Below are 20475 nucleotides of genomic sequence, written 5' to 3'. Positions count from 1 at the left end.
TTCTATAGATGTGCTTGAGAAATTCTTTGGCTAGCCGTGATTTCTTATTTTTCTCACGGTATGGCATAAGTTGATATGGGTTGCCTCATTTCTTCAGTATGTCAGCCCTAAAGCTACTGACCAGCAGAGTCTGCAAAATACTTGTTTTGCTTTCTCAGCTGATCTTGGCTGATAAAATTCTTTTATTGGAAAAGTGTTGTTGTTGTTGTTGTTGTTGTTATTATTACATTCGGTTTATATACCGCTCAGACCCGGAGGTCTCAGAGCGGTTTACAGATATGTTGCAAGTGCAAGTTAATTCCCTAGACTATGGCCACATATATTACAGGGGGTGGGGCTGCCTACCGGCACTCAGGTGGTTGGTGTTCCCCGGCTTTCTTCCTCCAGTGGTCCACTGGGGTCGGCGTCCCATTCTTGCTGTCTATAAGGCCAGTCTTCTCAGCTCAGCGATCTTCTGGCGCGCGTCCCGCAACCGCCCCGGCCCGGCTATGTCCACATTCGGCTCCGCCGCGCCTGTGCTTTATGTCACCGTGCACTCTTCCGTGACTCCACCTCTGCCATTGCTGAGTGCCGGACGCTGCTGCTTTTTTCTTTCTGGCCACCAGGGATCGCCGCACCGTTGCTCCACCGCCACTGTCGCCGTCACCAATGTTCCCACCACATCCCCACTTGGAGGAGGGTGCCCCCTTCCCTTCTAAGGGCAGGTACCCATTTATCTACTTGCTTTATTGTTCTTACTTGCTTTCGAACCGCTGGGTGGGCGGGAGCTAGGACTAGGGCCGGGAGCTTACCCCGGCCGCGTTGGGTCTCGAACAGCCATAGGGCTGTTCGTTATGATGTTAATGCATGCGTTCGCTATGATGTTAATGCATGCGTTCTACCGCTTGCGCCACCGCATTCCATACTGGAATGGTATGAATCATAAGAGTTTCTCAGAGTGGCTTCTTCACAGGTAAGGTTGCCAGCTCTGGGCTGGGAAATCCCTGGAAATTTGGAGGTAGAGCCTGAGGAAGATAGGGTCGGGGGAGGGGAAGGACCTCAGCAAGGTAGTCATAGAGTTCACCTTCCAAAGGAGCCATTTTCTCCAGGGGAACTGATCTCAGCTGTCAGGAGATCTTCAGGCTCTACCTGGAGGTTGGCAACTCTGTTCATAGGGTCTGAAACTGGAAAATGCAAAAAAGACACATTTTTAAAATTCTGTGATGTTTTGTGTAATAGCATACCGGACAGTTTGAAGGCGTGTTCTTTTTAAAAAAATCTAAGTTACCCCGGTCCCTGCAGCACAGACATTAGAACTGACTGTTCATATGCTGGAAATAAACAATAGTTGGCATTTCATTTCCGTCACCTTTCACATTCCACTTTGGAAAACACTACAGATGTGCATTTTCATACATGTCTTACAGAATGCTCTTCAAAGCTGTCCCCTTCACACAAAGAAGTGATTCTCAGGACATTTTCCCTGCCTGTCAGCTTAAATTCCGATTTGATGGCTTCCGCTGAACATTCTCACTGCTCTTGCTTATTTGCGCCCCCTGTCCTTCATACCAGTCAGGATGAGCTTCACCCTTGTACGAATGCACAATATGCTTTTATTGCAGTACTCCGTTGTCTTTCTTGGGTAAATTGGGTCAAATTTTGGAAAACTCTCATTAGCTCTCATTTCTGTTTTGGAGGCAGGGGAAGGGAAATGCAACATATGCAAAGATTTGGTCTTTCTGCACATCCAGGGCAACCTTCAAATGAGCTCCCCCCTTTAAAAATCCTGAACAGATGCATGGGTGTATTATGTGCATCAAAGCATATGTATTTTCAGCAAAAATCTGAAAATTCTGATAGGTTGACTACCCTGCAATTTCCAAAGAGCCACCTCCTGATGCCAGGGAGTTTTGCAAAGCGGGATTTTCAGGCGCTTCTGATGGAAATTATACCCTTGCAAAATGAGCCATCAAAGATGTTCTTTTCAATGCAGTGTTCATTGTGCTTTTCTTTAGGAGAAGCTAAAGGTTGATATTAAGCCACTTGGGAGCTGATTTCCTTTTCTCTTGTACTAGAGCTGGAAGCAGTTGTGAGGGGAGTGGGCACCCAGAGGTTTAAAATATTATCTGGAGACAGGATGGAGAATTCAAATTGCTACTGTGACCAATTTGCTAAGTACTTTTGACCATGGCTGGTTTTATCTTCCGTTTTACAGACTCCACCTTAATTACAGAGATGTTGAATAAGGCTCTGCTTTTTGTATCCGTATGGATATCTTCAATTAGTGTGGCCTGTGCATGTGAACAGAATATTTGGAAATGTGAGGCCTGTTACTTGTATGCTGCATCCATTTCCATCCTGGCTAGTAAAATCTGCCAGAGAAAGCTTGTTTCATTGGTACAAATTATTAACACCTCACTGACTGAATGTTTAGGCTAATTGGTTTAGTGAAACCAGTGGTGAAACTACTTTTTGAAACAAGCCTATGTTGATGTAGCAAGTCTGGTGACCAATGTCTCATCTGATTATATTAGACAAGCTTTGTTAATGGTATGGCCTCACAACTCCAAGTATTTGTGGGTAAGAGATTGTACCCTCTTCAGTCTGGGCTTGCCCTGTGGTGTGGTACAAAATTGTCAGATGGTCTATACTGGTAAAGCCTTGGGACAAATGCATTCCTGTTGGTTCTTCTGGACCTCTTGGCAGTGTAGCAGTCAGCCATGATATCCCTCTATCCCTCTGGGCTGCCTAGCTGGGATGGGCCATGGAAGCACTGTTTTAGGTTGGTTCTGGCACTTCCTTCAGTTTAGGTTGCAGAAGGTGCTGGGCCTGTTTGCTGTTGACCTGTGCAGAACCCTATGGTTCTATCTTGTTCCCCATGCTAACAGGAAACCACTGGAAGAAAGCATCAGGAGATTAGCAGTGAACTGTCATTAACATGCTGATAATATCCAGCTCTATCTTCCCTTTGTTTATGTCTGGGAAAGCGATACAAGTTCTAAACTGCTATTGGGAAGCAGTGGAAGACTGCACGAGGGTGAACAGACTTAATCTAGACAAGGTAGAAGTGCTGCGGATCAGGAATGAAACCACTACAGGAATAAATATATATATTGGCTGTGGCTGTACTCCTCCTGAGAAAATAGTATACAGCCTGGAAGTACTCCTGGACAGCTTTCTGTCCCCCAGACAGATAAATAGTAGAGTTCTTGAAGAATGCTTTTTATCAGTTGAAGCTGGTTCATCAGTAGCAATCATTCCTGGAGGAAGTGGACCTGGATACTTCACATATGTCTTGATAATTTCCAGATTCATCTATTATATTGTGCTGTACATGGGGCTTCCTTTAAAGACTGGTCAGGAGCTTCAACTGGTACAAATTGTGGTTGGCACAATGCTATCCGGGGTCCACCCAGTGACCAGAGTTATACCAACTGCACTAGCTCCAGTCTCTTCCCAGGCATAATTCAAACTGCTGGTGTTGACTTTTACAGAACTAAACAGCTTGAGTCAAAGGTATCTGGAAAATCAGTTCTGCCTATATGAACCTGCCCAGATTCTGAAACCATTTTCTAAGGGAGTGGGACTTACTATGGAAACTCACACTTCAGAAATCAGAAGGGTGGCAGGGACTTCTTGATTGCAGCCCCTTAATTGTGGAATCCCCTCTCATCGGTCATGCAATGCTCTTCATCATTTCGACATTCTAGTGCTGTCTGTTTTAGAATTAAAGGTGCCGTTGCATATTGCAAATGGATTGCATGTCTTTTGCATGGGACATCTGATTAATGGGAAGAGCCGCTTTACATGTGACTGCTTTCCTACATGGATGATGCTGTTGTGTACGGACAGTTGTGAGTTCACTTGAATGCTCACAACTGAACTTCTTCCACTAAAGGTTAGGGCCTCCTTTGATTGACTAAATCTAAATTGACTAAATTTAGTCTGACCTGACTAAATAGCTTCTTAAGTCTGCTCTACTAACGGTGGGCTGTTCAACAAGAAAAACTCATGTCAAGTAGAGCAACCAGTCATAGTGGAGTGAAAGACAGGTTGCTTACCTGTAACTGGTGATCTTCGAGTGGTCATCTGTGCATTCACACCCTTGGGATACTCTGCGCCTGCGCTGAACCTTCTCGGTACCGATAGCTAGCAAAAGGGATTTTCGCGCCTCTCCCAGGTCACGCGCCGGCTCCACTGCGCATGACCAAGGAGGGGCACGCAGATCCCGCCAGTTCCTTCTGACCGCCGCCCAACAGCCTTCAAAGAAACAAGATGAAGGGCCGAGAGCAGAGGGGAAGGAGGGCGGGTGGTGTGAATGCACAGATGACCACTCGAAGATCACCAGTTACAGCTAGAATATGTGAATGAATAGAAGGGCAAGGATGGAGCATGTGCACCTGAGACCTGCTTTTCATTGAAGAAGTTGCATCAGAACATCCTTGAATATCCCATCCTTCATTGAAATGCCTGTCATGTTCTTCAGACTAGAAGGCATTCTGAACTGATGGTTTACTGAGTTTATGCCCATGGGAAGTTATCCATGATTGACTTAATTATGCTTTATTTTACCTAACATGCCATGTTAGTGTTTCTTAGCTGCTCTTTTTTTTAATGGAATGCTAGGCTGAAGGCATGAACACGTGGCTGAGTTTGGCTGGATGTGATTGTGTCCGCTTGAAGGCTGTACAAAGACAAACTACAGCAATTAGATGAGTCTGTTTCATTCTCTGCAGTGAAGACAAGCTATGAAAGCAGAAGACAATTTTCCAGTTTGGAGGGAACTCAAAGGGACATTGTGCGTGTGATTGGCTCCCCCTCCTCAGCCCTTTCTACAGTGGTATCTTGGCTATTGTGGTCGGCAACCTCTGACCACGATACTGAAGATGCCCTGGGTCAGTTCCCACCAAGTCTCCAGGGTCAGCCCACCTCATCGTTTTGATAAGAGGGGAAGGAGAAGTTTTCACCAGGCTGTCCCGAACAGAAAACCATTTTCCCAAGAAAGCTGTGGCACCACCCACCTGCATCCGGCTTCCCAGAACAGAAGAGATCAAAAATCAGCCGGGGCCTGAGACACAAAGGGAACCCGGCAGGGGGTGTGGGGAACAGGATTGCCTTTAGTACCTCTCAGGATTTTCAAGTTCACATTGTGTCAGCTGCATCTAAAGTCATCCTTGATATGTATGGGGATAACCCTGTGCATGAGAGGAATAACATGAAGTGTTTTTAAATTTCCTTGGTGTGAGCTTAACAAATATTAGTTTGGCTTTCTCTCTGATTCCCTCCCTCAGCTTTGGGGGAAAGTTCTGCTACGTCAGAGTGGATTTGGCTGGTGGCCTCATCCCCCTTTTGAGCTTATTTGCATTCGGTGTGGGCTCATTGTTGCCTTGAAAGTTCTTGTCTGTTGCAATATTTTTTTGTTCATGTTAAAACATGTGAACTGGTATTTCTGCTCTGTAGTTTTACTGATACATTGCTGAGGAAGGGTTTTTGTCTTAGGACTACCTGATGCAATAGTGGGCTTGTGATATCTATGCTGTAATACAAGAGTGACACTTGTATGTGCTGCGGGAATCCAGAGCTATCTGCAGTTTGTATGAACCAAGCAGTTTGTTCAAAAGTGGTGTGTGTCCACCAAGCACTGACCAGGGCCGATGCTGCTTAGCTTCAAAAATCTGACAAGATCAGGCTAGCCTGGGCTATTCAGGTCAAATTATTATTATTGTTATTATTATTACATTCGGTTTATATACCGCTCAGACCCGGAGGTCTCAGAGCGGTTTACAGATATGTTGCAAGTGCAAGTTAATTCCCTAGACTATGGCCACATATATTACAGGGGGTGGGGCTGCCTACCGGCACTCAGGTGGTTGGTGTTCCCCGGCTTTCTTCCTCCAGTGGTCCACTGGGGTCGGTGTCCCATTCTTGCTGTCTAAGGCCAGTCTTCTCAGCTCAGCGATCTTCTGGCGCGCGTCCCGCAACAGCCCCGGCCTGGCTATGTCCACATTCGGCTCCGCCGCGCCTGTGCTTTATGTCACCGTGCACTCTTCCGTGACTCCACCTCTGCCATTGCTGAGTGCCGGACGCTGCTGCTTTTTTCTTTCTGGCCACCAGGGATCGCCGCACCGTTGCTCCACCGCCACTGTCGCCGTCACCAATGTTCCCACCACATCCCCACTTGGAGGAGGGTGCCCCCTTCCCTTCTAAGGGCAGGTACCCATTTATCTACTTGCTTTATTGTTCTTACTTGCTTTCGAACCGCTGGGTGGGCGGGAGCTAGGACTAGGGCCGGGAGCTTACCCCGGCCGCGTTGGGTCTCGAACAGCCATAGGGCTGTTCGTTATGATGTTAATGCATGCGTTCGCTATGATGTTAATGCATGCGTTCTATCGCTTGCGCCACCGCATTCCATACTGGAATGGTATGAATCATAAGAGCTTCTCAGAGTGGCTTTTTCACAGGTAAGGTTGCCAGCTCTGGGCTGGGAAATCCCTGGAGATTTGGAGGTAGAGCCTGAGGAAGATAGGGTCGGGGGAGGGGAAGGACCTCAGCAAGGTAGTCATAGAGTTCACCTTCCAAAGGAGCCATTTTCTCCAGGGGAACTGATCTCAGCTGTCAGGAGATCTTCAGGCTCTACCTGGAGGTTGGCAACTCTATTCATAGGGTCTGAAACTGGAAAATGCAAAAAAGACACATTTTTAAAATTCTGTGATGTTTTGTGTAATAGCATACCGGACAGTTTGAAGGCGTGTTCTTTTTAAAAAAATCTAAGTTACCCCGGTCCCTGCAGCACAGACATTAGAACTGACTGTTCATATGCTGGAAATAAACAATAGTTGGCATTTCATTTCCGTCACCTTTCACATTCCACTTTGGAAAACACTACAGATGTGCATTTTCATACATGTCTTACAGAATGCTCTTCAAAGCTGTCCCCTTCACACAAAGAAGTGATTCTCAGGACATTTTCCCTGCCTGTCAGCTTAAATTCCGATTTGATGGCTTCCGCTGAACATTCTCACTGCTCTTGCTTATTTGCGCCCCCTGTCCTTCATACCAGTCAGGATGAGCTTCACCCTTGTACGAATGCACAATATGCTTTTATTGCAGTACTCCGTTGTCTTTCTTGGGTAAATTGGGTCAAATTTTGGAAAACTCTCATTAGCTCTCATTTCTGTTTTGGAGGCAGGGGAAGGGAAATGCAACATATGCAAAGATTTGGTCTTTCTGCACATCCAGGGCAACCTTCAAATGAGCTCCCCCCTTTAAAAATCCTGAACAGATGCATGGGTGTATTATGTGCATCAAAGCATATGTATTTTCAGCAAAAATCTGAAAATTCTGATAGGTTGACTACCCTGCAATTTCCAAAGAGCCACCTCCTGATGCCAGGGAGTTTTGCAAAGCGGGATTTTCAGGCGCTTCTGATGGAAATTATACCCTTGCAAAATGAGCCATCAAAGATGTTCTTTTCAATGCAGTGTTCATTGTGCTTTTCTTTAGGAGAAGCTAAAGGTTGATATTAAGCCACTTGGGAGCTGATTTCCTTTTCTCTTGTACTAGAGCTGGAAGCAGTTGTGAGGGGAGTGGGCACCCAGAGGTTTAAAATATTATCTGGAGACAGGATGGAGAATTCAAATTGCTACTGTGACCAATTTGCTAAGTACTTTTGACCATGGCTGGTTTTATCTTCCGTTTTACAGACTCCACCTTAATTACAGAGATGTTGAATAAGGCTCTGCTTTTTGTATCCGTATGGATATCTTCAATTAGTGTGGCCTGTGCATGTGAACAGAATATTTGGAAATGTGAGGCCTGTTACTTGTATGCTGCATCCATTTCCATCCTGGCTAGTAAAATCTGCCAGAGAAAGCTTGTTTCATTGGTACAAATTATTAACACCTCACTGACTGAATGTTTAGGCTAATTGGTTTAGTGAAACCAGTGGTGAAACTACTTTTTGAAACAAGCCTATGTTGATGTAGCAAGTCTGGTGACCAATGTCTCATCTGATTATATTAGACAAGCTTTGATAATGGTATGGCCTCACAACTCCAAGTATTTGTGGGTAAGAGATTGTACCCTCTTCAGTCTGGGCTTGCCCTGTGGTGTGGTACAAAATTGTCTGATGGTCTATACTGGTAAAGCCTTGGGACAAATGCATTCCTGTTGGTTCTTCTGGACCTCTTGGCAGTGTAGCAGTCAGCCATGATATCCCTCTATCCCTCTGGGCTGCCTAGCTGGGATGGGCCATGGAAGCACTGTTTTAGGTTGGTTCTGGCACTTCCTTCAGTTTAGGTTGCAGAAGGTGCTGGGCCTGTTTGCTGTTGACCTGTGCAGAACCCTATGGTTCTATCTTGTTCCCCATGCTAACAGGAAACCACTGGAAGAAAGCATCAGGAGATTAGCAGTGAACTGTCACTAACATGCTGATAATATCTAGCTCTATCTTTCCTTTGTTTATGTCTGGGAAAGCGATACAAGTTCTAAACTGCTATTGGGAAGCAGTGGAAGACTGCACGAGGGTGAACAGACTTAATCTAGACAAGGTAGAAGTGCTGCGGATCAGGAATGAAACCACTACAGGAATAAATATATATATTGGCTGTGGCTGTACTCCTCCTGAGAAAATAGTATACAGCCTGGAAGTACTCCTGGACAGCTTTCTGTCCCCCAGACAGATAAATAGTAGAGTTCTTGAAGAATGCTTTTTATCAGTTGAAGCTGGTTCATCAGTAGCAATCATTCCTGGAGAAAGTGGACCTGGATACTTCCCATATGTCTTGATAATTTCCAGATTCATCTATTATATTGTGCTGTACATGGGGCTTCCTTTAAAGACTGGTCAGGAGCTTCAACTGGTACAAATTGTGGTTGGCACAATGCTATCCGGGGTCCACCCAGTGACCAGAGTTATACCAACTGCACTAGCTCCAGTCTCTTCCCAGGCATAATTCAAACTGCTGGTGTTGACTTTTACAGAACTAAACAGCTTGAGTCAAAGGTATCTGGAAAATCAGTTCTGCCTATATGAACCTGCCCAGAGGAGGACTGAGGGGATAGTGCCTTCTCCATCAAAGCCAAATGCAGACGAGCTGCCCTGTTTTTTCTCGTCTGGTTCGAAAACTTCCGGCAATGTCCGCACTTGGACACACAGTGCGACTCCCCTAGACAGACGAGGCAAAGTGAGTGCCCGTCGGTGGGGGATATTTTAAGGCCGCAAGTCTTGCACCGTTTGAAACAACCCCACCGCGGGGCCATAGGCCAGCGGAGGGAAAACGAGAAAAACACAAAACAAACACCCGGAGAAAAATGCTAACTACAAAAATAAAGAAAAAGAAAGTAACTAAACGCAAGTTTAGCAAAAGTTTGTACTTAACAGACCGAACTTCTTCCACTAAAGGTTAGGGCCTCCTTTGATTGACTAAATCTAAATTGACTAAATTTAGTCTGACCTGACTAAATAGCTTCTTAAGTCTGCTCTACTAACGGTGGGCTGTTCAACTAGAAAAACTCATGTCAAGTAGAGCAACCGGTCATAGTGGAGAGAACTAAAGAAGATCTCAGCATAGTATTAGCCTTTAGAAATGTGAACAGGGCAGGCCTGTTAATTGTAAGCATCCAGAGGAAGGAGAGTTCTATAGAAGGATGAGCCTGGCTTCTAAACAGTCTGCAAGAGTAAGAGATGCACCTGATACTTTGACTTAAAGTATATGTTTTAGTTGTGGCCATAGTTTGGCAGAGAAGAGAGATTTTCTTCCTGATTTTTCCCCCCCTTTCCAAAGGAAGCCTATTGTTCGGGTCCCTCAACATTAAAAAAAAAAAAACAGTTTAGAGATTTGGCAGAAAAATTGTTTAAAGGGGAAAAATTGAAAATAGGAGATCAGCAGATTGGAGGCAGATGGCATATTGTGCACTATATCTACTAGTGAGTGCCAGCTAACTAGAATGTTGTTTTTCCTGGAGGTTTCTTGATTTTGGTGGTTACCACAATGCTGTCCATTTCTTTCTATGCTATATTCCCCACCCAGGATTGTACCCAGGAGAGACTGGGAGTAGAGGTGAAAGGAGCCCGCCTATTTTATCATATTTCTCATAATGAACAGTGAAGGGCTGTTCACTTCCTTTCCTGCTTTCCAGTGCCCTCATTGCTAGAATATGTGAATGAATAGAAGGGCAAGGATGGAGCATGTGCACCTGAGACCTGCTTTTCATTGAAGAAGTTGCATCAGAACATCCTTGAATGTCCCATCCTTCATAGAAATGCCTGCCATGTTCTTCAGACTAGAAGGCGTTCTGAACTGATGGTTTACTGAGTTTATGCCCATGGGAAGTTATCCATGATTGACTTAATTATGCTTTATTTTACCTAACATGCCATGTTAGGTTTCTTAGCTGCTCTTTTTTTTTTTAATGGAATGCTAGACTGAAAGCATGAACACGTGGCTGAGTTTGGCTGGATGTGATTGTGTCCGCTTGAAGGCTGTACAAAGACAAACTACAGCAATTAGATGAGTCTGTTTCATTCTCTGCAGTGAAGACAAGCTATGAAAGCAGAAGACAATTTTCCAGTGTGATTGCCTCCCCCTCCTCGGCCCTTTCTACAGTGGTATCTTGGCTATTGTGGTCGGCAGCCTCTGACCACGATACTGAGGATGCCCCTGGGTCAGTTCCCACCAAGTCTCCGGATCAGCCCACCTCATCCTTTTGATAAGAGGGGAAGGAGAAGTTTTCACCAGGCTGTCCCGAACAGAAAACCATTTCCCCAAGAAAGCTGTGGCACCACCCACCTGCATCCGGCTTCCCAGAACAGAAGAGATCAAAAATCAGCCGGGGCCTGAGACACAAAGGGAACCCGGCAGGGGGTGTGGGGAACAGAATTGCCTTTAGTACCCCTCAGGATTTTCCAGTTCACATTGTGTCAGCTGCATCTAAAGTCATCCTTGATGTGTATGGGGATAACCCTGTGCATGAGAGGAATAACATGAAGTGTTTTTAAATTTCCTTGGTGTGAGCTTAACAAATATTAGTGTTATATTCAAGAACTTACTGTCTGGCTTTCTCTCTGATTCCCTCCCTCAGCTTTGGGGGAAAGTTCTGCTACGTCAGAGTGGATTTGGCTGGTGGCCTCATCCCCCTTTTGAGCTTATTTGCATTCGGTGTGGGCTCATTGTTGCCTTGAAAGTTCTTGTCTGTTGCAATATTTTTTTGTTCATGTTAAAACATGTGAACTGGTATTTCTGCTCTGTAGTTTTACTGATACATTGCTGAGGAAGGGTTTTTGTCTTAGGACTACCTGATGCAATAGTGGGCTTGTGATATCTATTCTGTAATACAAGAGTGACACTTGTATGTGCTGCGGGAATCCAGAGCTATCTGCAGTTTGTATGAACCAAGCAGTTTGTTCAAAAGTGGTGTGTGTCCATCATACACACTGACATGCACCATTGCTAAAAGGGGAATGAAAGACATGTGCAATATGGGTAACTAATTTTTTTTCCATACCGGGCTTAAAGCAGCCCAGATGTTCATTTAATGTGGGGGAGCATTAAGCAACCCCCTCCCCTTCCTCAGCACCATGACCTTGCTTCAGGTCAGCTCCCCCCGCCCGTGCACCTGCTGTCCCAAGTGAAATTACATGTCTGGAGATCAATCCTACAACTTCAGTGTCGTGTGTAGTTCATCCCTTAATTTCTGATAGTCTCACATACCATGTAGATCTCAATTCTAAGATGTGCACAAAGTTTCCTGGCTCTGTTGAAGATGCCTTGCTGCAGATACCCTGCATCTTCCTGAGGAATTAGTTCAATGCAGTAAACCTTCCAGCTTTAAAATCTGCTGTGCAGTGTAAGCTATGAAGCCGAACTATGATAGCTAGTTGGCAGGCAGTTGCTTTGCTTGTAACCAAGGAAACTGGTAGTTTAGGAGGTGGGGGATATGGATAAATGTATTAGATAATAAGCAGATGTGCTCTATTCATGCAGACAACAAACATTTGTGAAGACACTCAACCTCTGGGTAACTTTGTCCTTCAAATGAGAGAGTGAGAAAAGTCCTATGCCTTGTTGTAGAGAATACTGAGAATTCCTCCGTTTTTCACAAACCCATGTCTGTGCTTTATTGTAGACTCCTTACTACATCAATAACAAGACCAGCACTTACTACTAGGATCTGAAAAGACCATACAGGGAAAGATGATTCAGAGGGCATGAGCTGCAGAGAAGGCATCTTGCTTCACTTAATAGTGAGGGGTTTTTTTTAAGGGTGGGGGAGATCCCCTCAGCCTGTTCTATTTCTTCATTTCAGAGTAAGAGAGACATCCAAGCTTCTAGAATTAAATAATGATCAGAGCTTTCTTTCTGTACCTCATCAGTGCCTGTTTGGCAGGATCCAAAATTGGAGATTTAATTTAATTTATTTTAAAAGTGCAGGGTTGAAAGGAATAGGGGCCTAGTGGGGTGTTTGAAAGACAACAGAGTTCCTGAGTCAGGAGATTCCCCCCCCCAAAAAACAAAAAAAACAAAACCCAGCTGCAGTAGCCAATGTAGTAATTTCAGCAGAGGCAAGAGTTTAAGGTGACAATACTGCAGAAATAATAGGTCAGTAAACTTGAGAAGTTTTAAAAAGGCCCAAGAGCCAAAAATAAACAGCAAGTTTGGTTTTAGGCACAGTGTACAGTCTTGCTATGGGGCAGTATAGTGGTTAAGTGCACAGTGTAGTTTAGTGTAGTGATTAAGTGTGTGGACTCTAATCTGGGAAAACCAGGTTTGATTCCCCACTCCTCCACTTGCACCTGCTGGATGAACTTGGGCAAGCCATAGTTCTGGCCCAGCTGTTCTTGAAAAAGAGCAGTTTCTGCCAGAGCTCTCTCAGCCCCACCTACCTCACAGGGTGTCTGTTGTGGGGAGGGGAAGGGAGAGGAGTTTGTAAGCCACTCTGAGACACCTTTGGGTAGTGAAGGGCGGGGTATAAATCCAATCTCTTCTTCAGTGATGGAATATCAAACAGTGAGTTGGAGATTCTGGCTGTGAGACTATAAATTTGTGCAAATTGCTTGCCATTGTATGTTGTCAAAACAGTGTAATACCAGAACACTGTAAGCATGTTTAATAGTGTCAGGTATTTGGACAAGTTGTGGAACAAAAATACTTGGGTTCAATATCGTTGCCAATCTTTGAGCAAGAAGAAAACTTTAGAACATAGTCTGTAGGCATGCAGAATAGTTTTTCTACAGAAGCCGAGCATGCTTGGCTTTGTAAGCTGTTTTAGAACCATATGGGAGGTACTCTGTGCTCCTTGGGGAAAGAACAGGATGTACAAGTGGCGACCTGCAAGAAACTTGCAGGAGCAGATATCCCATTCCCCCCACCTTTCCTTCTCCTCTCTCCATACTTCTCTCTCTCACTCTTTCTCCCTCCCACCACCGTCTCTTACCTTCTCTCTACTCCATGCCCATCACTTCCTCTCTTTCTGTCCCCCCTCACTCTACCAGCTGCCCACCTGCTTCCTCCCCCACCAGCAGCAGTAGCAGCAGTGACTCTCCAGGAATAACAAGGGATCAGTTCCTCTTAGGGTTGCGAGCTCCAGGTTGGGAAATTCCTTAAGATTGGGGGGGTGAGGTTTGGGGAAGGAGTGACTTTAGCAGGGTATAATGCCACAGGCTCCATGCTTCAAAGCAGCCATTTTCTCCAGGGGAACTGATCTGTCATCTGGTGAGCAGGTGTAATTCCGGGTGATCTCCAGCTCTCACCTGGAAATTGACAATGCTAGTTCTCCTGGAGAAAATGGCTGCTGTGGAGGGTGGTGTATCTATGCTATTACACCTGTCTGAGGTCCCTCCCCTCCTCAAACCCCACCCTCCCCAGGCTCCACCCCTCAAATCTCCAGGAATTTCCCAGCCTGGAGTTGGCAACCCAATCTTCTTCCCACCCATCCACCGACCTACATTTATCTGCCCACTGCCTTCAGCTTTCTGTCCCCTCCATCCCTCCCTCCCTTTACCTAGGAAAACTATGGTCTTTCTCCACAGTGGGGACCAAAGCAGCTAACATTATTTTCCTCTTCTCCTTTTTATCCACACAACAACCCTATGAGGGTAGGTTCAGCTGAAAGTATGTGACTGATCCAAAATCATGCAGTCAGGTTCCACAGCAAGGTGGGGATCTGAACCTGAATCTCGCAGACCCTACTCTGAAGCTCTTAACTGGTACACCACACTGGCTTTTATAGGGTGGCTCCAGTTGAACAGTAGCAAGCAGCCCAGGTATACTTGAGTCATGCAAGTCAGGTGGTATCAAGTCACCCAGGCATAGGGTTGTTTCCAGGCCTGTGGTTGCCATCCTCCAGGTGGGATCTGGAGATTCCCCATAATTACAATTAAACTCCAAACATCTATCCCCCTGGAGAAAATGGCTGCTTTGGGGGGTGGAGTCTGTGACATTATGCTATGCTGAGGCCTCTCTGCTCCCCAAACCCTGCACTCCTCAGACTTCATCACAAAATCTCCAGGAACTTCCCAACCTGGAGCTAGAAACCCTAGTCAAGCCTGGGCCCAATGAGTCCTCCCTCAAAGGCCAAAAGTGGCATGGAAATGGCCCTTCCTTTTTCCTCACAAACTGAAGCCTGCAATACTGTGGCTGCCTAGCAACAGCCACTGAGGGAATCTATTTTTTAAAGCTACAGGTGCTCCTTTTATAATTTTTGGAATTTTTAAAAACCACCCAATATTTTTGAGGGTTTTTTTAAGATTTCACTTTTTTTCTTTTCTTTTTTTTTGCAATCCTGGTACCCTATTCAGGTTTGTCTTGCCCCTTCACAGCTCCAGTCACCATATTTAAGTATCGAAATATCTTAGTATTTAAGTATCTGAAGATGTAGCTGACTTCACTATCTCTCCTTATATATAATTGAATAGTGGTATCTTAGTATTTAGTTACTTAGTATTTAAGTAACTAAAGATGTAGCTGACTTCACTATTAGAATATAAGATGGAGGATGGTTGTTTTTAAAGAAAGCAAATATATAATGTCTGTGCAAACTTGGGCGGCTGATTGGTATACTAATGGAATTCCCTGATCACTACTACCATGTTTAAATAATAGAGAGTAGATGCTTACTGTGTGGGCTTAAATATCTGTACAGATCACTATGATTTTATCTCCCTCCTAGCCTCTGCTTTTCAGGTGATATCTGCAGAACACACAGTCAAAACTATCTGAGCAATTGTTTGCACAGATCACTACGATTTTATCTCCCTCCTAGCTTCTGCTGTTCAGGTGGTATCTGCAGCACACCCAGTCAAAACTATCTGAGCAATTGTTTGCTCAGACACATGTAGCAATCTGTACCTTGTGTATAAGTTTGGCAGATGCTTCCAGAGCAGGATTGCCATGTCATTGATGACTTATTTACTCAGCTCTTCCATTAACTGTTGACTTACAGCGTCTTGAGGCCTGCAGGAGGAGGGTCAGTAGAATAGACACACGAATCTGCTGTTTCCCTCTGCTCCTTTTCATAGATATCCCTCCAATGCCTGTCCGTCTTGCTCCCTCTCTCACTCACATGGGATAAACCCAAGCCTAACACAGGCTATGTGTGGATAGTACAAATGTTCCATTTCAGAGAGTGTCTTTATTAGTTGCTGGATTCTGTCCAATAAGCTAGTAGCCCTGTTTTCTTTTAAAGCCTTTACTTCAGCTTTGAAAGCTGTTGTGCTGCTGTTACAGTTCTCATGGAGCATGTGATAAACACCTCATTTGCAGCATCCCATTCCCTGCTTGAAACTGTATCTTGTGTCAGACTGCTTACCAAAACAGTAACTGTGTTTACATTGCTTGAAGGGATTTGACGCAAACGGGAGAAAGCTGGTGAAGTTGTATACTTTCACACAAACACCGCCCCCAGTGTGGTTATGCCTGCTATGTTCAAGTTGCATACAGATCCTAGTTGCCTGCAGCCATTGGGTCTAAACACAGCACTGCGCCAGCTTCCTTTCCTTTTAACTGTTTATCTGCTGTGTGTAATGCTGTTTATCTGCTGTGTGTAATGTCCCTTCGCTTTTGACTTCCTTGGGCGGAACTATGATCTGGTGCAGAGAACCCTGGGGCTACTTAGCAATTTATTGGGGGATCCTCAGTGAAAATATCGGTGATGGCTGGCAGGCTCCTCAGAGAGCCCAGCTAGACATTGCAAGAGACACAGAGCCAGTGCTGCTATGTCTCTCTCTTCCTGGTAACAGATTCTACACTGTGATGTGGGAAGAGAAGGAAATATAGGCTTAATTATCAAGGATGCATGCAATAAGTAAACTGCCTCAGTACAGAATTTAAAACTGAAGTCTGCAGCCCTCCCGTTTAACGTCTAGCTAGTTAGACCCCGAAGGACAGTTTTCCCATAATTACTCATCTTTCCCTTCCGTTTTCTGTCACACAGGAATGTTGAGTGTAATCTAGGGCTTTCATTGTTTATGGAACACGATGGGGAGGCCTAAGAGACTTTGTCAGTGACCTGTGTGCCCACTGTTATGAAACTTTGGTTTTGATAGTCTCTCACCTTGTGGAAACACAATGCAGCTGATGAATGGGTTATCTGTTTTTGTCTGGAGTCCAAATTTCTTATTATGACTTCTTCTGAGAACTAAGGCCAAGGTTGTCTGTAGATGATAGGAATGTCGCAATAGGACTCCGTAGAAAAAAAATATATTTGAAGAGAGGTTTTTTGACAAAGAAGTCAATAATTTAAACACAACTACCCAGGTTCCTCATTTTGATTATGTCAGAACAACCATTTATGGCTGCACAACAGTTCTTCCAGCTATGAGGTTTAAAAGATAAAGCCAGGATGACTGGGCCCTTGTAACTAGGGGTCTGCATTCCCTCAGAAGAGCTTTCTGTGACACTGAAATCTCTCAGGTGCCTCTGCAATGGTGCACAAGGTGACCATTCTCTGAAGTACAAAGCTTGAAAAACAGTCTTAGAACTCTTTCAGAGCTGGAGGGTGACACGCAATTGTCATGTTAAAATGGCTTATTGAGGATGTTTCTAGGAAGGATTAATTTTTAGGAAATATTCATTTCAAGCTTCATGGCTGTTCTTCTTTAGTATGTGAAAGTTATAAAAGATAAACAGTTTAAAGCTAAGGAGGTTATTTAAAATTAGATTAAGTATATTATAGGGGTGTATTAAGTATATTCTTACTAGCAATTATACACTGTGGCTAAATTTTATTTAATGGTTATTATCACATAATAGCTGCACTTCTACCCTGATTATGTTACCTTTATTAATAATACATAATGTTTTCCTTTATTTATGCCTTTTTCACAGTCTATCTTTTGCCTGTACCCTTATATCCTTGGTTGCATATAATGTTCAGTAGGTTAGCACCAGTGCAATAGCACAACCTTTATCTTGAAGGAGATGTCTGGTCTTTGAAATCTTTCCAGGGCTCTTCCAAGAATTCGCCACACTTTCTGAAATTTCCCCTGTTAAAAGTGCCTCATTTTAATTTTCTATATGTGTTGTTCTGGTGGCTTTTGTGGAGTATGAATACATAAATCAAGTTTATTACCCCGCTAGTCCAGGTTACTCTGCCCTCCAAAATGGGATTTCAGAATGCTGATTACTAGGAAACGGCCCTTAATAATACTGATGAACTTCTGTGAGCTTGAAAAAGAATGAACCATCTTAAACCAGAAACATTTTTTTGTATTTTGGGGTTTTTTTACTTCCAGCTTTGTGATGGCTAAGCATTTTTAATGCAATCACTGCATTATATTGTATTTTCCTAAAGTATTGTTTTGGAAAGGTGTGAAACTATGTGAAGTACTTGATACTCGTGTTAGGAGAAAAGGAGCTGTTGAAACTCTGTGTTTGAAATCTTGTTTAATTATTTAGCCTAAAACGTCTGTTACATGTATGATAATTCTTGCTCCTACCTGAATCTGTAGAGCTAAGTTATCCATTGCATTAGTCTTCATTAGCTTGTATTTATGTCTCATGCTAGTATTATAGGAAGATATTTAGTTGTTTCATGCTGTCAACATATCAGTCCATCAGGATTTTCTTTCCCAGCCCCTCTTCTTAATCTCAATAACGAGATGCTAAGGATTAAAGGGCCATAGTTTATATGGCTCATAAAGACCATAGTTCAGTGACAGAACAGATTGCAGTTTGGTATTGTTACTTAGCTAGAGGGTCTGACAGCCAGACTGGGAAAGACCCCTGCTGAGGCCTTGGAGAGTCATTGCCAGAGATGAATCATTTACCTCCCCTAGTAGGATGAGCAGCAGAATCAGAAACTGGGAATTCAGAGACATTCAGCAGCAGCAACATCTGTAAATTTCCTTTGCACATAAAGAAAGATACCCTGCTAATCTGCACAAAAGTAATGAAAGTGCATTCTGTTCCTCATAATGAGTGAGCTTTTGTGTATTTTCACTTCATTTGGGAGCATGGCCATTTGATTCCTGTGCTGTCTAGAGAGAACACCTGCAGTGCTCCAAACCCAAGGACAACTCTTGGATTATTATGCATGGATGCCATTTTGGCTTCAGCCTTTTGGATGTTAAGGATAAATACAGATTTCCTTATAAATATGTCCTTGTTCATCATGATGAAGCATTCAAAGCAGAATGGCAGATATTTCTGTGCATGAAGAGTTTGCTGTGCTTTCCTTCCTTTTGTAAATGAATAGGTGAAGGTGCCTATCCTTAAGTGATCGCTCAGGCAGACAATTAAGTCTTAAAGCCATTTAAAAGGTCAAACAACCCTCCCCCCCAGTGCCACAGACTGTTCTAGAATTCTATTGTTATGTTTGGCCCTCAAAAAATACATTAAATTGATAATATAAAGTGCTGCCTAGAGCCGAGCCCCTCACTCCTGTCTCGTGCAATAAGAATTAGTAATTTACTGTGCTAGAAATTTCTTAGGTCTTTTGTATAACATACCTGCCAGTCACATTCATAACCCTCTCTTAACTGTACTCAGTGTTTCCTTTCAGGAGAATGCGGACTACACTTATGTGCAAAGAGTGTGTGTACCACTGGATCATGGGACCTTGTTAATAATGGAAGGAGCTACTCAAGAAGACTGGCAGGTAAGGCTCCCCAGGAATAGGTGATGCAAACAGGGCAGCCTTCTTCTGTATTCTTCACAGTGCTACATTTTATTTCCCCCTGGATTTCAACAAGGAAGCCCATCAGGCAACCTAAGATTGCCATAGTTTAATAAGGAGTTAACACTTGAGTAGTGAATGAGAGGAGAGTTGATTGCAGTGCAGTTGGGCTCCCATGCCCATGAAGCTGCCCATGCCTACCTCTCAAACTGTAAAGATTTCATTTAAATGTTACGGTATTTTTTCTAGTAAACCAGCAATGAAGAGGCAGAGGCAACATATCCCTTCATTGCAGTATTGTTACATGGTGAACTGGAACAAGCTGTAAAGAATGAATTAAATCAGGAGAAGTAATTTAAGTTGTGGGTTTTTTAATGGGTAAAGATTTTAAGCCTTTTGGCTTTGACTTAAGCACTAACTATGAACATAGCAGGAGAGTAAATCCAAAAGAGAAAGCAAAAATCTTTCTGTCTTGTTTACATACATAATGAGCGCATTTTGTTTTGCTTCTCTGAATGTCTCAGCATCGTGTACCCAAGGAATATCACTCCAGGGAAGCTCGGATAAATCTGACATTTAGGACAATGTATCCAGACCCAGAGGCAGTATGAACTTGAATGAAAGCATCTGTAGGACTGTTGACTTGCTGCTGATTCCTGACATTAATGCTGGTTTGGAAGAGGCAGCCTTCATGCATTCAGAGTTCTGCTTCCTAACATCTGAAGGCACAAAGAAAAAGGCTGCTGTGATGAAAACCTATGATGGCTGCAAGCTCCCACTGGTGGTGTGAGTGCCTTTTTCCAAGATGGTTAGCAAAAATGTGGTGCTCAGTGGTATGAGTGCCTTTTTCCAGAATGGTTAGCAAAAATGTGGTGCTCAGTGGTAAACAGGTTTGCTTTATTGAAAAGACACAATCTACACTCTCTTGTCATATTGGAATTAATGCCTGACAAGTTTGAACCAAACATCTGACAGTTCACTAATACGTGACTAGTGCTTTTAAATAGAATTTTCCCTTGGGAGAGTTGAGAGTGGATGTCTTGGCAGAGCAGAGTGACACTGGTATTTTTTGTTTATACTGTGCTAAATAAAAGTACACTTGTCTTCTGTATATGAATAAGAATCTTCATTTAACCCCATAGACAACATCAGGGTCCAGCTTTTGGTGGTGTTCATAGCCTATATAAGGCCCAGCTCCAATGAGAGTTCCAAACCCAAATGGGGATAACAATGTGGAAATTATAAGCGTTCGCAGGTGAGAAGAGCCACAGTGTGATAAGGTGACACGCATGAGGTCATACAATATGGTAGACTTCAGAAACCATATCACCCATCTTCATGCTTTATTCATCGTTTAACTATGATACATTCTTGAACAATACT

General features: G+C 43.8%; 1 protein-coding gene across 3 annotated transcripts in view; it reads left to right on the top strand.

Annotated features, from left to right (window-relative positions):
- Window positions 1-19905, top strand: part of ALKBH3 (alkB homolog 3, alpha-ketoglutarate-dependent dioxygenase) — a 46952-nt gene extending 27047 nt beyond the window's left edge. The window contains exons 9-10 of one of the 3 annotated variants that reach the window (XM_015421559.1): window positions 18979-19074; window positions 19617-19905. In XM_015421559.1, coding sequence (XP_015277045.1) covers window positions 18979-19074; window positions 19617-19703 — 183 coding nt within the window. In that variant the 3' untranslated portion in view covers window positions 19704-19905. Of the gene's footprint in view, window positions 1-10010; window positions 10106-18965; window positions 19075-19616 lie in introns of those variants that run through there. The other 2 variants (XM_015421560.1, XM_015421561.1) reach the window with 2 other exon arrangements.
- The last annotated feature ends 570 nt before the right edge of the window (window positions 19906-20475 follow it).

This window comes from Gekko japonicus, unplaced genomic scaffold (genome assembly GCF_001447785.1).
Source record: "Gekko japonicus isolate JY-2015 unplaced genomic scaffold, Gekko_japonicus_V1.1 scaffold1439, whole genome shotgun sequence".
Lineage (NCBI taxonomy): Eukaryota > Metazoa > Chordata > Lepidosauria > Squamata > Gekkonidae > Gekko > Gekko japonicus.
The sequence above is the reverse complement of the archived record's forward strand: the minus strand, read 5'-3'. Positions and strand labels throughout refer to the sequence as shown.